We start from the raw sequence: 16,874 nt of genomic DNA, 5'->3' as shown, positions 1-16,874 counted from the left end.
CGTCTCCGTCAGCTTGCCCAGTTTGGGCGTTTCGGTGAAACAGCCTTAAAAAGCCTCACTTGAACCAAACATGGCTTCTCTTCTTGTATTTTGCAACCGCTGCAACAAACCCGTTCCTTGGTCTAAACGAGTGTGCTAATCGTCAATCCTCGCTTTTTCAGGATGGCCATCACCAAGATCCACGCGAGATCAGTCTATGACTCTCGTGGTAACCCAACTGTGGAAGTTGACGTCGTGACAGAAACTGGCCTTCACCGTGCCATCGTTCCATCCGGAGCTTCCACTGGTGCGTGACGAATCCAATTAGATGAGCCTTGAAGCGCAGGATCCGCTGACAAGTCGAAAATAGGTCAGCATGAGGCTTGCGAACTCCGCGATGGTGACAAAACTCGCTGGCTTGGAAAGGGTGAGCCTATCTTCAGCAACCCTAATCTGACTAATTCTAATAATGCATTCCAAATGCAGGTGTCTTGAAGGCCGTCAAGAACGTCAACGATGTTATTGGTCCCGCGATCATCAAGGAAAACATCGACGTCAAGGACCAGTCCAAAGTTGACGAATTCCTTAACAAGCTCGATGGCACTGCCAACAAATCGAACCTAGGAGCCAATGCGATCCTCGGCGTCAGCTTAGCAATTGCAAAGGCCGGTGCAGCTGAAAAGGGTGTCCCACTCTACGCGCACGTCTCCGACCTCGCAGGCACTAAGAAGCCATATGTCCTTCCCGTTCCGTTCCAGAATGTCCTCAATGGAGGTTCCCATGCTGGTGGCCGTCTCGCGTTTCAAGAATTCATGATTGTTCCATCGTAAGTTGATACCCCATTGACATGATCGAACCAATTCTGACCGGGTAGGGATGCTCCCTCCTTTTCCGAGGCCCTTCGCCAGGGCTCCGAAGTTTATCACAAACTCAAGGCTCTCGCCAAGTCCAAGTATGGCCAGTCTGCCGGAAATGTTGGCGACGAGGGTGGTGTTGCTCCCGATATCCAAACCCCCGAGGAGGCTCTCGACTTGATCACGGATGCCATTGAGCAGGCCGGCTACACCGGCAAGATCAAGATTGCTCTTGATGTTGCATCCAGCGAATTTTACAAGGCAGACGAGAAGAAATATGACCTTGACTTCAAGAATCCTAACAGCGACAAGAGCAAGTGGCTCACATACGAGCAGCTCGCCGATCTTTACAAGAAATTAGCCAGCAAGTATCCCATTGTCAGCATTGAAGACCCATTCGCCGAGGACGACTGGGAAGCTTGGAGCTACTTCTTCAAGACCTCCGATTTCCAAATTGTTGGGTACGAAACTAAGTTCAATCCTTGAACGTGTTGCCAGTGACTAACGAAGGAATTGTAGAGACGACCTTACTGTTACCAACCCTGTGCGGATCAAGAAGGCGATTGAACTTAAGGCATGCAATGCTTTGCTGCTCAAGGTGAACCAAATCGGCACTTTGACCGAATCTATCCAGGCTGCCAAGGACTCCTACGCTGATGGCTGGGGCGTGATGGTCTCTCACCGATCAGGTGAAACAGAAGATGTCACAATTGCTGATATTGTTGTTGGATTGCGCTCCGGTCAAATCAAGACTGGCGCGCCCGCGCGATCTGAGCGTCTTGCCAAGTTGAACCAGATTCTCCGTATCGAGGAGGAACTCGGTTCCAACGCTGTTTATGCTGGCGAGAAGTTCCGCAATGCAGTCAACATGTAACTGAGCAGGGGATCTGGAATGGGATAACCTCGATAATGCATAACTAAGCCTTGAGCAGTGAAAAATATGTACTAAAAATAAGAGCTTTGCCGCTCTTTCAAATGAGAAATGAAAAGCATTAGATATTTCAACCATATTTCCATCGCTTTCCTCACATCTTGACTCCGTTAATAGTTGTAACTTGTTGCGGAGGTTCCAATGTGGCACCGGATTTACGTTGGTCCGGCTGCCTTCCTCAGGAAATTTTTGCCCCGCCAATCAGTCTCAACCATGTAGTTATTATTTTCATCAGTGGGAAATAAATCAACGAGGCGCCTATCACTACCCCCGTTGTTCCCTCGTTTCCGTCGTCGTCAAACCTGTCTCTATATCCGTCCTATACGCCTCTTTACGGCTGCCTAATTATCACACGTCGTTGAATCCGGCCGTTTCGCAAAAGGTCTCAGGCCATGGCGCCTTCAAAGTGGGGTAAGTCTTCCGCTCTTGGAAGTGGACGATTGCCAGTAGATGCACGGTGGTCAGCACATTAGGACCGGCGGCTGACCGTTCGACTGTGTGATTCTCTACAGATGATGAAGAGGAGAGCACACCTCCGTCCTCGCCGCCACTGGCTCCGGTAACGCGGCGCAAGTTTGACGATGAAGAAGATAGCGACGATGTATGCGCTCCTTGAGTTTTTGAATTATTAAAGATTCCCGAAACTCCTTGCTAATATTTGTCCCGTAGGTCCTAGAATCTTGGGACGCGGCTGAAGATTCAGAAGTCGAACGAGAGAAGAAAGCGAAAGAAGCTGCCGCCAAAGCCAAGGCCGAAGCTGAAGCTGCTGCAAAGAAGAAGTCGAAAGCGCAAAGGATAAACGAACACAGGGCACGACGGCAAGCTGATGCGGAGGAAGAGGAGTCTAGTGATGAGGAGGAGGATGCTGCAGAGCAACGGGCGCGGTTGAAGCGAACAGAGCAAGACTCTGATTTGAAGCATGCGGAAGATCTCTTTGGCGATATCGATCTCAACCGGAGCCGCTCGGCACCTAAGACGGCAGTAGTTTCTGATACCGGTGATCCTACGAAGTCTATTGATCTTTCCTCAATCCCGCTATTCAAGCCAGGCACCAAGGCCCAATTCACGGCTCTTACGAATACCCTTGCTCCTCTCCTCGCCGCCCAGTCCAAGAAGCCACAATATTCTCTCTGGGTTCAGGATTTTGCGAAGCAACTTGTTAAGGAGCTTCCCAGCACAGAAATCAAAAAGGTGGCCAGCGCTTTGACCGCGGCTAGCAACGAAAAGCTCAAGGAGGAGAAAGCTGCAGACAAGGGTGGGAAGAAGACCAAAGCCGCGAAGACGAAGACAAGTCTAGTTACGACTCACTCGAACCGCATGGATACGACAGCTTACGATGGCGAGGATTTGGACGATGACGATTTTATGTGATCCTATGCAGCCAAGTACTTTGCTATTATTATTCCCTTTTCTTACACTTCCAAGATGATGCTTGAGAGGGTTTACCATTTTTACAGACTTTATTTCCTCTGTTTTAATGTGGTTTGTTCGTGTGCACCGTTCTCAGCCGTTTTAGAATTCACTTTGATAAAATTGGGTATCTGTTAGCTAGTCTAGGGACTTTGTTAAGGTAGTAATACAAGTTCCTACTATAGAATGTTTGCTAGAAAATAATGCTCCCATGGGCCATCTTGCCAGGCTGCCTGTGCCCGGCATCTTTGTGGCACAGCAACAGGGGAGAATATCTTGTCGCTGGGCAATAATGAATCAGGGCCAAATTACATATAATGCCGGCGTATCCAACTAATTAGTTACTTTATTGACGTCGAATCCGGCAATCACTCCGTGCTGTCCCATATTACGTTCCATCCTTGAACATTCATGCGAGGTCGTAGTTTTGGACGCCTCAGTAAAGCAGTTCACTTGAGACCAGAGCACCTACCAGAGCCCTGCTGCTGACTCTTGTCCGTTGGATCGGAGTTGCTCAGTGTCAGCTGTTCAGGGCGCAAGGTAGAAAGTATAAGTATTGTGGTGTGGTTTGGCTGAAGAAGAATAGTCAAGTGAAGCGAATCTGAAAGAAAACGGCAGAAAAAGCAAATACAACCAGTGAAATTTGCATCTCTGGTGGAAAAAGGAAAAAAAGGATTTGCTGATGAGGGTGTTTGTCAGAGAAGAGGAACTGAATTACAAGCCACTGGCCGGCAGCCGCCTTCATTTTCTTTTAGTGTTGTTGTTGTTCACTCAACAAGTCTCGCTAAAGCCAAACCCCCTTCAACCCTGACTCTCTCTCTCTCTCTCTGAACTCCTCACAAGCAGGACAATCGGCTGTCTAAACCACCCGCACGCGCAACTTGACATTGTCTCCATCTCTCACCAACAACAGTTCTTTTCTCTCCCATACCAATTATCACTATTCTCGGCGCCTGTTTAATTACTCTGGATTCCACAAGAACTGTCGTCGCGCAACAATGACTTCTGAAGTATGTTTACCCCTCCCCTCGCCCTGGTTCAACAGCGGCTATGACCATGGCGCAAACCTCACTCTGCTCTGTCCCTCGTGCACTGTGCTTTTATGGTGTTGCTGCGCACTTGATGATGATGCTTGAGCTAATAACAGTACTGTGCACAGCGTGAGAAGTAGGTCTACCAACTAGTTGCATCGTCATCCCATTGTCCGCTTCTCACATCCTTGTAGCAAGACCTTTCTCGCCCGCCTCTGTGAGCAGGCTGAGCGCTATGATGGTAAGCATACCTGGATTATAGAGAGGCTTTAAAGCGTACACCACTAACTATGGATTGCAGAAATGGTCACTTATATGAAGGTTCGTGATGCCCATATGTGATGTTTATGCAAGGCTGACGTACTTTTTTTAGGAGGTTGCCAGTGTATGGTTCCCCGATCTCTCTGCCGTTTCCTGTGTGATGCAGCACCTTCACACATATCGTACTGATCCATCCTAGATTGGAGGCGAACTTACCGTCGATGAGCGCAATCTCCTCTCGGTTGCGTACAAGAATGTTGTTGGCACCCGCCGCGCTTCCTGGCGCATAATCTCCTCCATCGAGCAAAAGGAAGAATCCAAAGGTTCTGAGAAACACGTGGGAATTATCAGGGAGTATCGCGAGAAGATCGAGGCCGAACTCGAACGCGTGTGCCAGGACGTCCTCGAAGTTTTGGACAATAACTTGATTCCCAAAGCCGAAACCGGCGAGTCCAAGGTCTTTTACTACAAAATGTGGGTTGATATACACCTTGGAATGATTTCAAGGAAATATTGAAGGACGAATGAGCTGAATTCATGGATTTTGCAGGAAGGGCGACTACTACCGTTACCTCGCTGAATTTGCCTCTGGCAACAAGCGCAAGGTTGCAGCCACCAATGCCCACGAGGCTTACAAGGTATAAGCCTATCTTTTCCCTTTTGCAGACCTCTATCCCATATGCTAACCCGTTTTGCGACTTGTAGAACGCTACCGACGTTGCTCAGTCAGAGCTAACTCCTACTCACCCCATTCGCTTGGGTCTCGCTCTCAACCTTTCAGTGTTCTACTATGAGATTGTCAATTCTCCTGACCGTGCGTGCCACCTTGCCAAACAAGCCTTTGACGACGCCATTGCGGAACTCGACTCATTGTCCGAGGAATCCTACCGTGACAGCACCTTGATTATGCAGCTGCTCCGCGACAACCTCACTCTCTGGACCTCGTCTGACGGAGGCGAACCAGAGGCAGCTACTACCACCGAGGCAGCACCAGAAGAGAAACCCGCCGAGGCCACCAGTGCCACTGAAACTCCAGCTGCCCCCGCTCCAGCTGAAGAAAAGAAGGAGCCGGCTGCCGAATCTTGAAGTATGCTATTCGCTCGGTGGTGTTTGGTGGTTATCAATCCATGCCTCGTGTCTCTCTTCCCTTTGCTGATTTCATGGAAGTTGACAACATCTCGTCGGCAGTGTGGATTGCTCATACCTTTACATATGTCTTTTAGCTTTTTCTTACAGGGTTGTGTATCTTTCAGGCCGCGGAGTTCGCTATTATTCAGAAAGGGTGTGAGACTCGAACGGAAATGAAACTTTCTATTCCCCTCTTGACTTGATGTTGCTCCCACGCGTTCCCGAGGATGTTGCTAACTGGTCTATATCTGGACTGCTGGTGAACATATCCTCTCCTTGTGCTGCTTCTTCTTGCGTCTTCGCCTACCTTGAATCTCTTGGTTGATGCTTGTAGCTTTTGCTAAGATCCTTTCTTGCCCCCTTCCCAATTCCCCAAAGGTGCCTTTAATTACCAATCAGTGACGGAGCCCTTGCGCATTTCGGGCGATGACGTTATGGTGATCCCAACTACAAAAATACATTCCTCTGATAACTTCCAAGACATTCCTCGCAAAACCGCCAGCTATATTCCGTAGACTCGACTCGTGTTAAGATTGCGCTGCGGCCAAACTTTCCACCGTCAGGCAACCTAGAACCGTCATCAGTCAAGAGTGAGACAACCAGGTGGCATATCCCCGGCGCCGGAGTAGTATTTCTCCGGCCATAATGCCCAGACCTGGCAGACCCGGGGCTGCAGCCAATAGGCGCATGGGGCTTGGGTGCGGAACTGTTCCATTTGTCTTGGCACAGAGATAAGCTTTGCGCGAGGTTACATAATCCCAAGGGGGCGGGTGCATTACATAAGCGGCGCTGTCACTGGAAAAGACCACGTTGAAGGATTATCCCATGAAAAGCTTCGGTTGGGGCTTGATGCGCCCGGGAAGGAAGCGATATATTTCTGCGTGCTTTGCAAAGTCCATTCTTTCCTTGACCTTTACCCGTTCAATCGCTCCTCGTGCCCCAACGCGCTGCTTGTGCATTGTCTCTCTGCTTGGCTCGTTATCCTCGACGATTTAGGTGCTTGGCAGTTGGACTCGCAGATCTTGATCAAGCAGTGGCTTTTCCACCGCATTTCCCGTGAACGCAGAGACGACTTTGGGCGCTGTTGCGGCTCATCGATCGCTTCGGCTCTGCATGCGACGTTCTTTGTGATCCCCCATCTACATCTTTGCCTGTCATCTACCGGGATACTCGCGCAGTAGCAGTGCACGGAAACGAGATCATTTCTGGCGGAAACTCCGGGATTCGCGCTCGGACAATGGAGCGCTCCTTTTTGCACTCTCCCCACGATGTGCTCGCGCATTTTCAGGTCGATGAGCATGAGGGCCTGTCCAGCAGCCAGGTCTTGAAATCGAGAGAGAAACACGGGCCGAATGGTTAGTTGAAGCTTCGAGTTCCCTTGTGAAATTTTACGGCTTCTTTTTGTTGCTTTTCTCAATATCATATGGTGCTGACTTGCCTTTTTGCCGCGTTTAGCCATTCCTGAAGAACCGCCGACTCCCATCTGGGAACTTATCCTAGAACAATTCAAAGACCAATTAGTTATTATCCTTTTAGGATCGGCCGTGGTTTCTTTCATACTTGCGTTGTTCGAGGGCGGAGATGACTGGACGGCATTTGTTGACCCCGCGGTGGTGTGTATACCCAGGTACTGGAAGCGGTGGATGCTTCAGAGTCACTAACAACATGACATAGATCTTAACGATTCTCATCCTAAATGCTATCGTCGGAGTGTCACAGGAAAATAGTGCTGAAAAGGCGATTGCGGCACTGCAGGAATACTCCGCCAACGAGGCGAAAGTTGTTCGAGATGGAACCGTACAACGCATCAAAGCCGAAGAACTCGTCCCTGGAGATATCGTTCATATTGCTGTTGGCGACCGTATCCCTGCCGATTGCCGGCTGCTCACAGTTCAGAGCAATAGCTTTCGTGTCGACCAAGCCATTCTGACGGGTGAGAGCGAAAGCGTCGCTAAAAGCGCTCCCGCAATTCACGACGCCCAAGCTGTCAAGCAAGATCAATCGAATATTCTGTTCTCTGGAACTACTATCGTGAGCGGCCACGCTACTGCAATCGTTGTGTTAACGGGATCCAATACCGCCATCGGAGATATTCATGAAAGCATCACAGCCCAGATCTCTGAGCCAACGCCATTGAAACAAAAGCTGAACGATTTTGGCGACACTCTGGCCAAAGTTATTACCGTCATTTGCGCGCTTGTTTGGCTCATTAACATTCAACATTTCAGCGATCCCAGCCATGGAAGTTGGACTAAAGGTGCCATCTATTATCTAAAGATTGCCGTCTCCCTTGGCGTGGCCGCTATCCCTGAGGGCCTGGCTGTCGTTATTACAACATGCTTAGCTTTGGGTACCCGAAAGATGGCTGCAAAGAATGCCGTGGTCCGATCCTTGCCATCCGTGGAGACTCTGGGCAGCTGCAGTGTGATTTGCTCCGACAAAACAGGCACTCTGACCACCAACCAGATGAGTGTGGAAAGGATCGTTTACCTTGACGAAGCCGGGAACGGTCTCGAAGAAATCAAAGTCGAGGGCACTACATTTGCACCGGTTGGTGAATTGCGGAAAAATGGCCGTGCGCAAGAGAATCTTGCCGCCACGTCCTCCACGATTCGTCAAATGGCTGAGGTTTTGGCTATGTGCAATGATTCTGCACTATCGTATGATTCAAAAAGTGGAACTTATAGTAACATCGGAGAACCCACCGAGGGTGCTCTCAGAGTGTTAGTTGAAAAAATTGGCACAGAAGACATCAATCTTAACAAAAAAATACGAAGCCTATCGCCATCAGAGCGTTTACATGCGGCTAGCAAGCACTATGAGCATCAATTACCCCTTCAATCCACTTACGAATTCTCCCGTGATCGAAAGAGCATGTCCGTCCTAGTTGGCAAAGGCAAACATCAAAAACTCCTCGTGAAAGGCGCCCCGGAGTCTATCCTTGAGCGTTGCTCTCATACCCTGTTGGGGTCGAATGGAACCAGGGTCCCCTTATCTCAACAACATATCAAATTGATTTCGCAAGAGGTTGTCGATTACGGGAACAGAGGTCTCCGTGTCATTGCTATTGCCAGCATCTCAGATGTTCCAGAGACTCCCCTTCTGCATTCCGCCGAGACCTCCAAGGAGTATGAAAAACTTGAACAGAATATGACCCTGATTGGGCTTGTTGGTATGCTGGACCCTCCCCGACCTGAGGTGGCCGCATCAATAAAGAAATGCCGAGAAGCTGGGATTCGGGTTATTGTTATCACCGGCGACAATCGAAACACCGCCGAATCGATTTGTCGTCAAATCGGGGTCTTTGGCCAACACGAAAACTTGCAAGGCAAAAGTTTCACTGGACGAGAATTCGATGCGCTTAGCGAACATGGAAAGATTGAAGCAGCAAAGCAGGCTTCTCTCTTCTCTCGCGTTGAACCGAACCATAAGTCGAAACTTGTCGACATTCTTCAGTCTCTCGGTCAGGTGGTTGCGATGACTGGAGACGGTGTGAACGACGCACCCGCGTTAAAGAAGTCTGATATCGGCGTCGCCATGGGCTCTGGTACTGATGTTGCTAAATTGGCAGCTGATATGGTTCTCGCCGACGATAATTTTGCCACGATCGAAGTGGCCGTCGAGGAAGGACGTTCAATCTACAACAATACCCAGCAGTTCATTCGCTATCTAATCTCGTCTAATATCGGTGAAGTCGTGTCGATCTTCCTCACTGCAGCGCTTGGAATGCCAGAAGCCTTGATTCCCGTTCAACTTCTCTGGGTCAACCTCGTCACTGACGGCTTACCCGCAACAGCCTTATCGTTCAACCCTCCGGATCATGATGTCATGAGACGGCCACCGAGGAAGCGTGGTGAAGCTCTCGTGAGCGGCTGGCTTTTCTTCAGGTATATGGTTATCGGCGTATATGTTGGGATTGCAACCGTTTTTGGGTTCGCTTGGTGGTTCATGTATAATCCGGAGGGCCCGCAGATTACATTCTGGCAACTGGTGAGTATCAGCCATCTTCCAACGACAAGAGCTTTGGCCGTCACTGACACAATTCTAGTCGCACTTCCATAAATGCTCCAGGGAGTTCCCGGAAATCGGCTGCGAAATGTTCACGAACAACATGTCCAAGTCAGCGTCGACGATCTCGCTTTCCATTCTTGTTGTGATTGAGATGCTAAACGCCATCAACTCTCTCTCGTCCAGCGAGTCACTGTTCACGTTCCCGTTATGGAACAACATGATGTTAGTCTATGCGATCATGATGTCGATGTCTCTCCACTTCGCCATTCTCTATGTCCCGTTCTTGCAGAGTCTCTTTTCTATCCTTCCTTTGAACTGGGTTGAGTGGAAAGCCGTCCTGGCAATCAGTGCGCCTGTGATGTAAGTTTGTCCCGTTCCTTATATACGCGGAAGCCAGAGTTTATCTAACGGGTTTGATTCATCGGAAATAGCGTGATTGATGAAATCCTTAAATTCTTCGAGCGCAAGTTCTACGATACCCATATGGTTTCGGCGCCTAAATACACAAACGGAAATGCTGCGAAGCCAAAAAGCTCATAATATTTAGAGGCCATGGCCGATACGGCTCGGTTTGGCTGATTATAGAAGACCTTGGATAAAGACATACGAGAAGAATATGTTATTATTATTGTATACATAGCTTTTGATACGCGTACACGAATAGAAAATTTTCTGTTTTCAATTTTGATGGGTGAGCATGCGCTTCATGGACTCTTTGAAGCTCCCCATTGTAGTCAATAGTGCACCACTTGATGCATACCGCATGAGTGCGACTTGCTAGACGATAGGGATACATCGCTGCGGACGTCGATGTTTACACATCCCTGCAAAAAAGCACTTTTAGCCCGCAAGCTCCGATCCTTCGTCTAACTTCTATTATTAACTATTAGTTTAAGTCACCGCCCACTCTGTATGATGTTGCCCTCCAGAAATCTTTGGAATCGCCTGAGATTTCACTTAAAACTTGCAATGTGAGCACCTTGGGCAGTGGCAGAAGAATATGTTTAACTGCTCCCTATTCTGTATTGTTTTTTGGCCTTTGATATCTCGCCAGTCTCAAGCACTGGTAACTACAGCATCCCGTACGCGATGTTCACCGCCACAAATTCTCTACGGACAGGCAATTTCACTAAATGCTTGGGGATGGTCTTTCTTGCTAGCATCCTGGCCGGGAGCATCCATGCAACAAGCTTCAATATTTCAAGCTTAACAAGGGCCAGAAAACTAACCTCCCCACTGGGTGACTGGGCTCTCTGGATGGCAGCGTCAATTTCTCCCTTGAGAGCCCAGGCCGACGGCATCTAGCCCAAGTCCATGGATCCTAACCATATCTTGATGATAATAATAAAAGGCCACATTCCTATTATCCATTCCGCCGAGCTTTCATTCGGTTTGGATGATCTGGACCTGCTCTGACTGATTCTTGCACGTTTGAGGGTGCAAATTTTCTTTGAGAAAAGGAACCGTTAAGATGACTCTCAAGGCTTTAAGCGTTGGCTTCTTTCTCTCCCAGGTCCTGGCTGTACCCGCGCCGAGGGTTGATGCTGATGCCATTCCCTTTAGAATTCCGCCCTCTGCGGCCTCCTCCATCCCCGAGGCACAGTCTCAGCTCGACGGCCTGGCTTCATTTGCCTATGGTGTGACCAAGTCGAATCTAGAATCGGGCTCGGAGAGGAGACGCACGAACGCCTGCACGTTGTCGAATCTCAGCGTCCGCCGTGAATGGTAATCGCCCTCTTTCCCTCCCATCTCCATGTACTGCAAATAGCCTTTTTGAAGGCACAAGCGGTATCCTCGAATTCCACCTTTCTGCCTTGTTGCTCGATCTAACAGCTTTTCAAGGTCAACCTTCACGGTGAGGCAGAGAAAGGCGTACATTGATGCCGTGCTCTGCCTGCAGAAGCTGCCGGCAAAGACGCCGTCCAGCATTGCTACCGGAGCTAAAAGTCGCTATGATGACTTTGTCGCCACTCACGTCCAGCAGACGTTGGGAATCCACCATACCGTATGTTGACAGTGCGAACCACCCGAGTTCCGGCGAGGCCGTATCGCTAACATACGAGCTTGCAAAGGGCACATTCCTTGCGTGGCATAGGTATTACGTCCACGAATATGATCAGGCCCTTCGCAATGAATGTTCATACAAGGGCGACTATCCGTAAGTAGCACCACCATTATTCACGGCTATCAGCAACTCACAAGGTATGGCGGACTTGTCAGCTATTGGGATTGGCCGCTTTCCGCCGTGATTGGGATGGAAAACCACCCCATCTTTGACGGCAGTGACACATCCTTGTCCGGCAACGGCAAACCCATCCCCAACCAGGGTGACATTGTAGTCCGCATAGCAGATTTCCCGCCAGTGAACCTACCATCCGGTACCGGGGGCGGGTGCGTCACCAGCGGGCCGTTCAAAGACTATGTCGTGAACCTTGGACCAGCGGTGCTCCTCCTCCCCGGTGACAAAGTCGAATTCCGCCCCAACCCGCTCGACCACAATCCACGCTGCTTGAAGCGTGATCTCACCGATACCGTTATCAAGAAATACGCCAATGCTACCGCCGTGGTGGACCTGATCCTCCGCAGCAAAGACATCGAATCCTTCCAGACAACCATGCAGGGCGCCCTCGGCAGCGACTCCGTTGGCGTCCATGGCGGGGGGCACTTTGCTCTCGGCGGTGATCCAGGGCGCGATGTGTTCGTCTCCCCCGGCGACCCGGCGTTTTTCCTTCACCATGGCATGATCGATCGAGTGTGGTGGATCTGGCAGAGCTTGGATCCGAAGAACCGCCGCAACGCGATTCACGGAACAGGGACATTCTTGAACCAACCCCCGTCTCCCAATACGACGCTTGATACGCTGATTGACCTGGGTCATGCGGGTGGTTCTGTGCGGCCCATGCGCGATTTGATGAGTACCACGGATGGACCATTCTGCTATACCTATCTGTAAGCGTAGAGAGCTGAACAGAAGGTAACGACGAGTGGGATACATAGCAAAAAGCCACTCTTGTAAATAGGATATGATAATGATGAAACAAAGCTAATATTGGTGTACTTATGGTAAACACGCGAATGTCGACTTCGCGGGTCTCCACGGCCAGTACATCGTGTGCGCCATGCTATGCGAGTTCTCATAAATGGGAACAAGTCGGCGGATTCTCCGAAAAATGACTCATCAGAAGGGATATCATTAAATATTGTGTAATTCATACTAAAAACACATAACCAAGGCCATTACAGGCATAAAACGGGGGGTATCTGGTCAACATGAGTCAAGAAAAATGTCAACGACGGGGGCATTCTGTCGATTCCAATAGATTTTCCGTCTTGAATGCAATATCACAGAGACGCTTCTCAATACAGTATTATTGTGCAGTGGGATCAAATGGGTCTATGTGGTGGAATCCGAGCAAGTGGCTTGAAAAAACAGGGGGAAACGGTTACCGTAGCGGCAGCTTTCGTCTTCGTCTTCAGCGTTTCCTTTTTTTGCTTTAAGAATAGTACGGCTGCGGTGGTGCTGGTGTCGCATATTGCTGCCCTGGCTGAGGCTGCTGATACATTGGCACCTGCTGTTGCTGTGGCTGCTGATACTGCGGTTGTTGATACAACTGGGCATTTTGTTGATCGGGCGAGGTCGCATAGTAATCCTTTGTCTCGCCATTCGCTACTGGGATGCCGACCGGTACAGGGACTGCACCAGGCTGGTGCAACGCAGCGGGATCAGTGACGGGAGCCCCGGCGGCCGAGTCCCGGTGTGCCGAGGCCAGAGCGGAATTCGACACGACATAAAGAACGCTGGTGAAGGTCAAGAAGTAAAAGAAGTAGCCGAGGAATGTAACGGCCAAGTTACGAGCGGCAGACAATGTAAATTCTGACAGGTTAAATAAGGCGTCGGCGGAAGCTGCTAGGTCAAAGGTAGTGAGGCCCACACTTCCAGCGATAAGAAATGGAATCCAAACGAGCATGCTCTGTACGGACAACAAGAATACGTCAGAAAATGCAGACGCGCCTCTGGGTATGCAGGGAAAACTCACTCCACTTCGAAGTGCTTTTGCACGGGCGAAGGCGATGCAGATATTTACCGTCGCGATGAGCATCGCTATCAGTGCAAAGACTTCGAACGTGATGATCAACCCGCGCTGCGCTTCGAGCAGGGCAAAGGGGTTGATAGATGAGAAGTAGTCGCCGGAGATCTGCCATTCGGAGAGGGCGGTAGCTACCCCGAGGAACGCAAGCAAAAATATGCCGAGCAGAACCATGAGCACGGAGTGGCCTACGGTCGCGATTCTGGCCATGATGGTTCCCGCCGCTCGATGCAGTTGCCTGCAGAGGGGAACCATGATCACGCCATAGAGAAACAGCGTGCTAGAGTATACGAGCCAGGTAGAAGCAATGTTGAGACGGGGCGTGGCGCTCGACCCCGATCCACACTCAGATAGGACGCTCGCGACGATATTGAGAATGAGGTTTCTGGAGGATGGGTCAGTATTGCAGGAAACGAGACAACAGTCAGGCACACTCACAAGATCATGAGGCCAAGCGAGAGAGACAGTATGTTCCACTGCAGGCTCTCCTTCGGATAACCCATCGCCAACAACCGCTTCCGCCGCGGGCCAACCAAGAATGCGAGAGTGAAGCCGACGAGCAGCCAAAAGGCCACAAACGCGATCAGGATCCTCGAATAGTCGCTCGCAAACGCGTAGCTGGAGCAAGAAATACCAGACGAGCTTCCACCTCCGCCGCCGCCGCCTCCACCACGACCACCCTTTGGCGCCATCTTGTTGCAGTCGACGACTCTCGGCTAAGCGCGAATCTGAACGGAGCGTGGACGACAAGGAATGGGAATCTGCAAAGCGCGTCAACGGGTCGAACGAGTGCCAAAACGCAAAGGCAACGCGCGAGCTCCAGGAGACGGGGGCGGGTTATTTATACCAACGGGCTCATCAGACGCCTAAACGACGATCTCCTGACGGTCGTTTCCGGGAGGGACGCCACTTGCTACCGTCCACAAATCACCGCAGCGGACAAGAGGCTGTGTTGGAGACAAGTGGTGAACCAACAGCAACTAGGGCCTTGGTCTCTTCGCGCTGTGGAGCCAAGCGCGAGACTCGAAAACCAGCGGGCTTGAGCGTCGGCGGCCGAGTTTCACAAGGGGGCGGTGTTGGGGAATACGAGCTGCAGCGGATGAGGCTCTGAGACGATCCATGACAGGATCTCGTTCTTCGGTGGCGGAGCTGCAGATGATTCTTCTCGACGGAGGATCTTGAGTAGTAACTTGTGAGTTAGTTAACCAGTTCCAGCACTGCGTTCGATATGTGAATTCATCGATTCGACTGTGTCCTTAGTGTGTTCTGTAAAATTGAGGCCTCCAAGCAGGTAAGCAGCATCAGCGATCACCAGCAGCTATTCCTCTGTCGAAAGTCGAGGCTCCCATTCTCGATGCAATGATCTGATATAACAACTACGAACTAGACCCGCGGGAACAAATCGAGCTCCTAGCAATCAATACAGGCCTGTGTCCTTATCACCAGAGTAAAATTCCGCCTGTCTCAAGCGCATCAGAAACAACGGCACTCCCTCTCAAGGCTAGCTACCTGGAAACAAGTCCGACTCACCTACTTTGCCTTTGAAATGGAACGAATATGATTTCTTCAAATGCAGGGCCGATGAATTCGTGCGAAAACAGCGGAGAAACTGCCATCGTGCTTTTTCACCACAGCCGTTTGCTTTCCATTGATTGATGCTGTCGGGAAAGAAATCTATCTCTCCCAGCAACGACTCGTCATGCGCGATGACCACGAGCACATTGACTGCCGCATCGAATTGTTGTAGGTATCGAATAGACTGGTGAGCGGCTTCGACGTCGACTGCGCATGATCGGGGCATTTCGTAGAACGGCGTGCTGGCGCTGCGGGTTGGATGCATTGCTCGAAACAGCGCCCCCGGGCAAGCATCAGGGTATACGCGTTGAAGTGGACTGGGCTCGACCTCTCTCGGGAGAGGCTTGTATCGTGTCGGCCTGAACTGTCCTGCAAAATGGCAGGTATCGCCTCCCATCAGGACAAACGTATCCTCAGCAGAGTCGCTACTCGACACGGTCACGCGAGCCAGAGCAGCGATGTGCCCAAAGGTGTGGCCCGGACAATGGAGGATGTAGTAGCTCCCATCGCCAAAGTAATCAAAGGCGTCGAATGAGCCTATTTTCGGGCAGTCTTCATCAAAGGAGATTTCCCGCACATTGCGGCCGTCCCAGGCCGATTCATCCAGAGTAGAGCCCGGGTCGGTCGGCCATGCCGGCATGTAATGCTCCTTGAAACTGGGGCCGACGACCAAATCAGCCGTGCGTGGAAAGGCCGTCATATCGCCAACATGGTCGAAATGATGATGGCTCCATATGACGGCTTCGATCCCACTCAGGGGAATTCCGCCGTCTTCTAAGATATCAGAGACGTTTTTCGTTACCTCGAGCTTCCAGCCGCAGTCCTTTAGAAAGGCCTGAACGGCCGGTGGAAGGCTATCAAAGTCCTTACGGAGACCAAGATCAAACACCACAGTCCTGCCCGACGGATGTTCCACGAGGAATGAAAATGACGGCACGCTCAGCTTTGTGTGCCCGTCTATCTGTGGAGTTAGGAGATCTTCTGCCTTGGCCGTCATACGAGTGCTACATCGAATGTTAGCAGCCGTATCTTCAGCGTTCGATCCTCATGAAGTGTATGTAGCCTTGCCTATTAATGACCCTGACGCCGACTGTGGTTGACCCCGGCGGGATCCCCAGGTCCGGCGGAGATTGCGGTTCAGCAAGATGGGCGTCCATGGCATATCGCAGTCACCGTCAGACCCTGGACACGGCTTCTTCTATAGCAAGCTAGACGAAAGAATGTTCAATGAAGAATCGCCTTGTCCTCTCTGTTCTGGCCTGGGGACTGTGGCGCAAAACAAGCTTGGGCTAAGATGGCTCAGCGTAACTAGGCCAAGTACTACCAAACAGTCCTGCACAGCGCATAGTTCCGGTGATGAGACTGACAGTAGAGGGACCTTCCTATGCTCTATGCTGCTATTGATAACGAACTAATACTCCGTACGGAGTAGCGAATTCGTTCAATACTCGGAAGCCAAGGTGCCGAATGCCATGGGTTCACCGTGAAATCTCGGGTTGAAGGAAAACAAGTTATAATCCGGGTGCAGAGGGATTCAATTTACTTTACTATGCTGTTGCACTACAAGGCGGAGAACCCCGAGCCTTTCTATATATGTTCTGGCAAG

At 50.6% G+C, this 16,874-nt stretch overlaps 7 protein-coding genes across 7 annotated transcripts; 5 read left to right on the top strand and 2 right to left on the bottom strand.

Annotated features, from left to right (window-relative positions):
* Window positions 1-162: 162 nt before the first annotated feature.
* On the top strand, window positions 163-1,707 carry UREG_07866 (phosphopyruvate hydratase; the record flags this gene model as incomplete). The annotated part of the gene is made up of 5 exons (XM_002583047.1): window positions 163-286; window positions 350-406; window positions 466-805; window positions 854-1,294; window positions 1,353-1,707. 5 exons carry the CDS (start codon window positions 163-165, stop codon window positions 1,705-1,707), a joined length of 1,317 nt encoding a protein of 438 aa, XP_002583093.1.
* Window positions 1,708-2,214: 507 nt separating this feature from the next.
* UREG_07865 (uncharacterized protein) lies at window positions 2,215-3,135 on the top strand (the record flags this gene model as incomplete). The annotated part of the gene is made up of 2 exons (XM_002583046.1): window positions 2,215-2,224; window positions 2,441-3,135. 2 exons carry the CDS (start codon window positions 2,215-2,217, stop codon window positions 3,133-3,135), a joined length of 705 nt encoding a protein of 234 aa, XP_002583092.1.
* Window positions 3,136-4,172: 1,037 nt separating this feature from the next.
* On the top strand, window positions 4,173-5,552 carry UREG_07864 (14-3-3 protein epsilon; the record flags this gene model as incomplete). The annotated part of the gene is made up of 7 exons (XM_002583045.1): window positions 4,173-4,184; window positions 4,322-4,341; window positions 4,400-4,446; window positions 4,507-4,526; window positions 4,666-4,940; window positions 5,017-5,104; window positions 5,172-5,552. 7 exons carry the CDS (start codon window positions 4,173-4,175, stop codon window positions 5,550-5,552), a joined length of 843 nt encoding a protein of 280 aa, XP_002583091.1.
* A 1,279-nt stretch (window positions 5,553-6,831) lies between these two features.
* On the top strand, window positions 6,832-10,145 carry UREG_07863 (calcium-translocating P-type ATPase, SERCA-type; the record flags this gene model as incomplete). The annotated part of the gene is made up of 5 exons (XM_002583044.1): window positions 6,832-6,949; window positions 7,050-7,207; window positions 7,269-9,584; window positions 9,643-9,965; window positions 10,037-10,145. 5 exons carry the CDS (start codon window positions 6,832-6,834, stop codon window positions 10,143-10,145), a joined length of 3,024 nt encoding a protein of 1,007 aa, XP_002583090.1.
* Window positions 10,146-11,076: 931 nt separating this feature from the next.
* Window positions 11,077-12,558, top strand: UREG_07862 (uncharacterized protein; the record flags this gene model as incomplete). Its single annotated transcript, XM_002583043.1, has 4 exons — window positions 11,077-11,330; window positions 11,448-11,610; window positions 11,678-11,763; window positions 11,826-12,558. The coding sequence occupies 4 exons, from the start codon at window positions 11,077-11,079 to the stop codon at window positions 12,556-12,558; spliced, it is 1,236 nt and encodes a 411-aa protein (XP_002583089.1).
* Window positions 12,559-13,099: 541 nt separating this feature from the next.
* On the bottom strand, window positions 13,100-14,385 carry UREG_07861 (uncharacterized protein; the record flags this gene model as incomplete). Its single annotated transcript, XM_002583042.1, has 3 exons — window positions 13,100-13,576; window positions 13,643-14,078; window positions 14,132-14,385. The coding sequence occupies 3 exons, from the start codon at window positions 14,383-14,385 to the stop codon at window positions 13,100-13,102; spliced, it is 1,167 nt and encodes a 388-aa protein (XP_002583088.1).
* Window positions 14,386-15,110: 725 nt separating this feature from the next.
* Window positions 15,111-16,430, bottom strand: UREG_07860 (uncharacterized protein; the record flags this gene model as incomplete). The annotated part of the gene is made up of 3 exons (XM_002583041.1): window positions 15,111-15,152; window positions 15,228-16,272; window positions 16,348-16,430. The coding sequence occupies 3 exons, from the start codon at window positions 16,428-16,430 to the stop codon at window positions 15,111-15,113; spliced, it is 1,170 nt and encodes a 389-aa protein (XP_002583087.1).
* Between the last annotated feature and the right edge of the window lie 444 nt (window positions 16,431-16,874).

Source organism: Uncinocarpus reesii, genomic scaffold, assembly GCF_000003515.1.
Source record: "Uncinocarpus reesii 1704 scaffold_5 genomic scaffold, whole genome shotgun sequence".
NCBI classification, from domain to species: domain Eukaryota; kingdom Fungi; phylum Ascomycota; class Eurotiomycetes; order Onygenales; family Onygenaceae; genus Uncinocarpus; species Uncinocarpus reesii.
The sequence above is the reverse complement of the archived record's forward strand: the minus strand, read 5'-3'. Positions and strand labels throughout refer to the sequence as shown.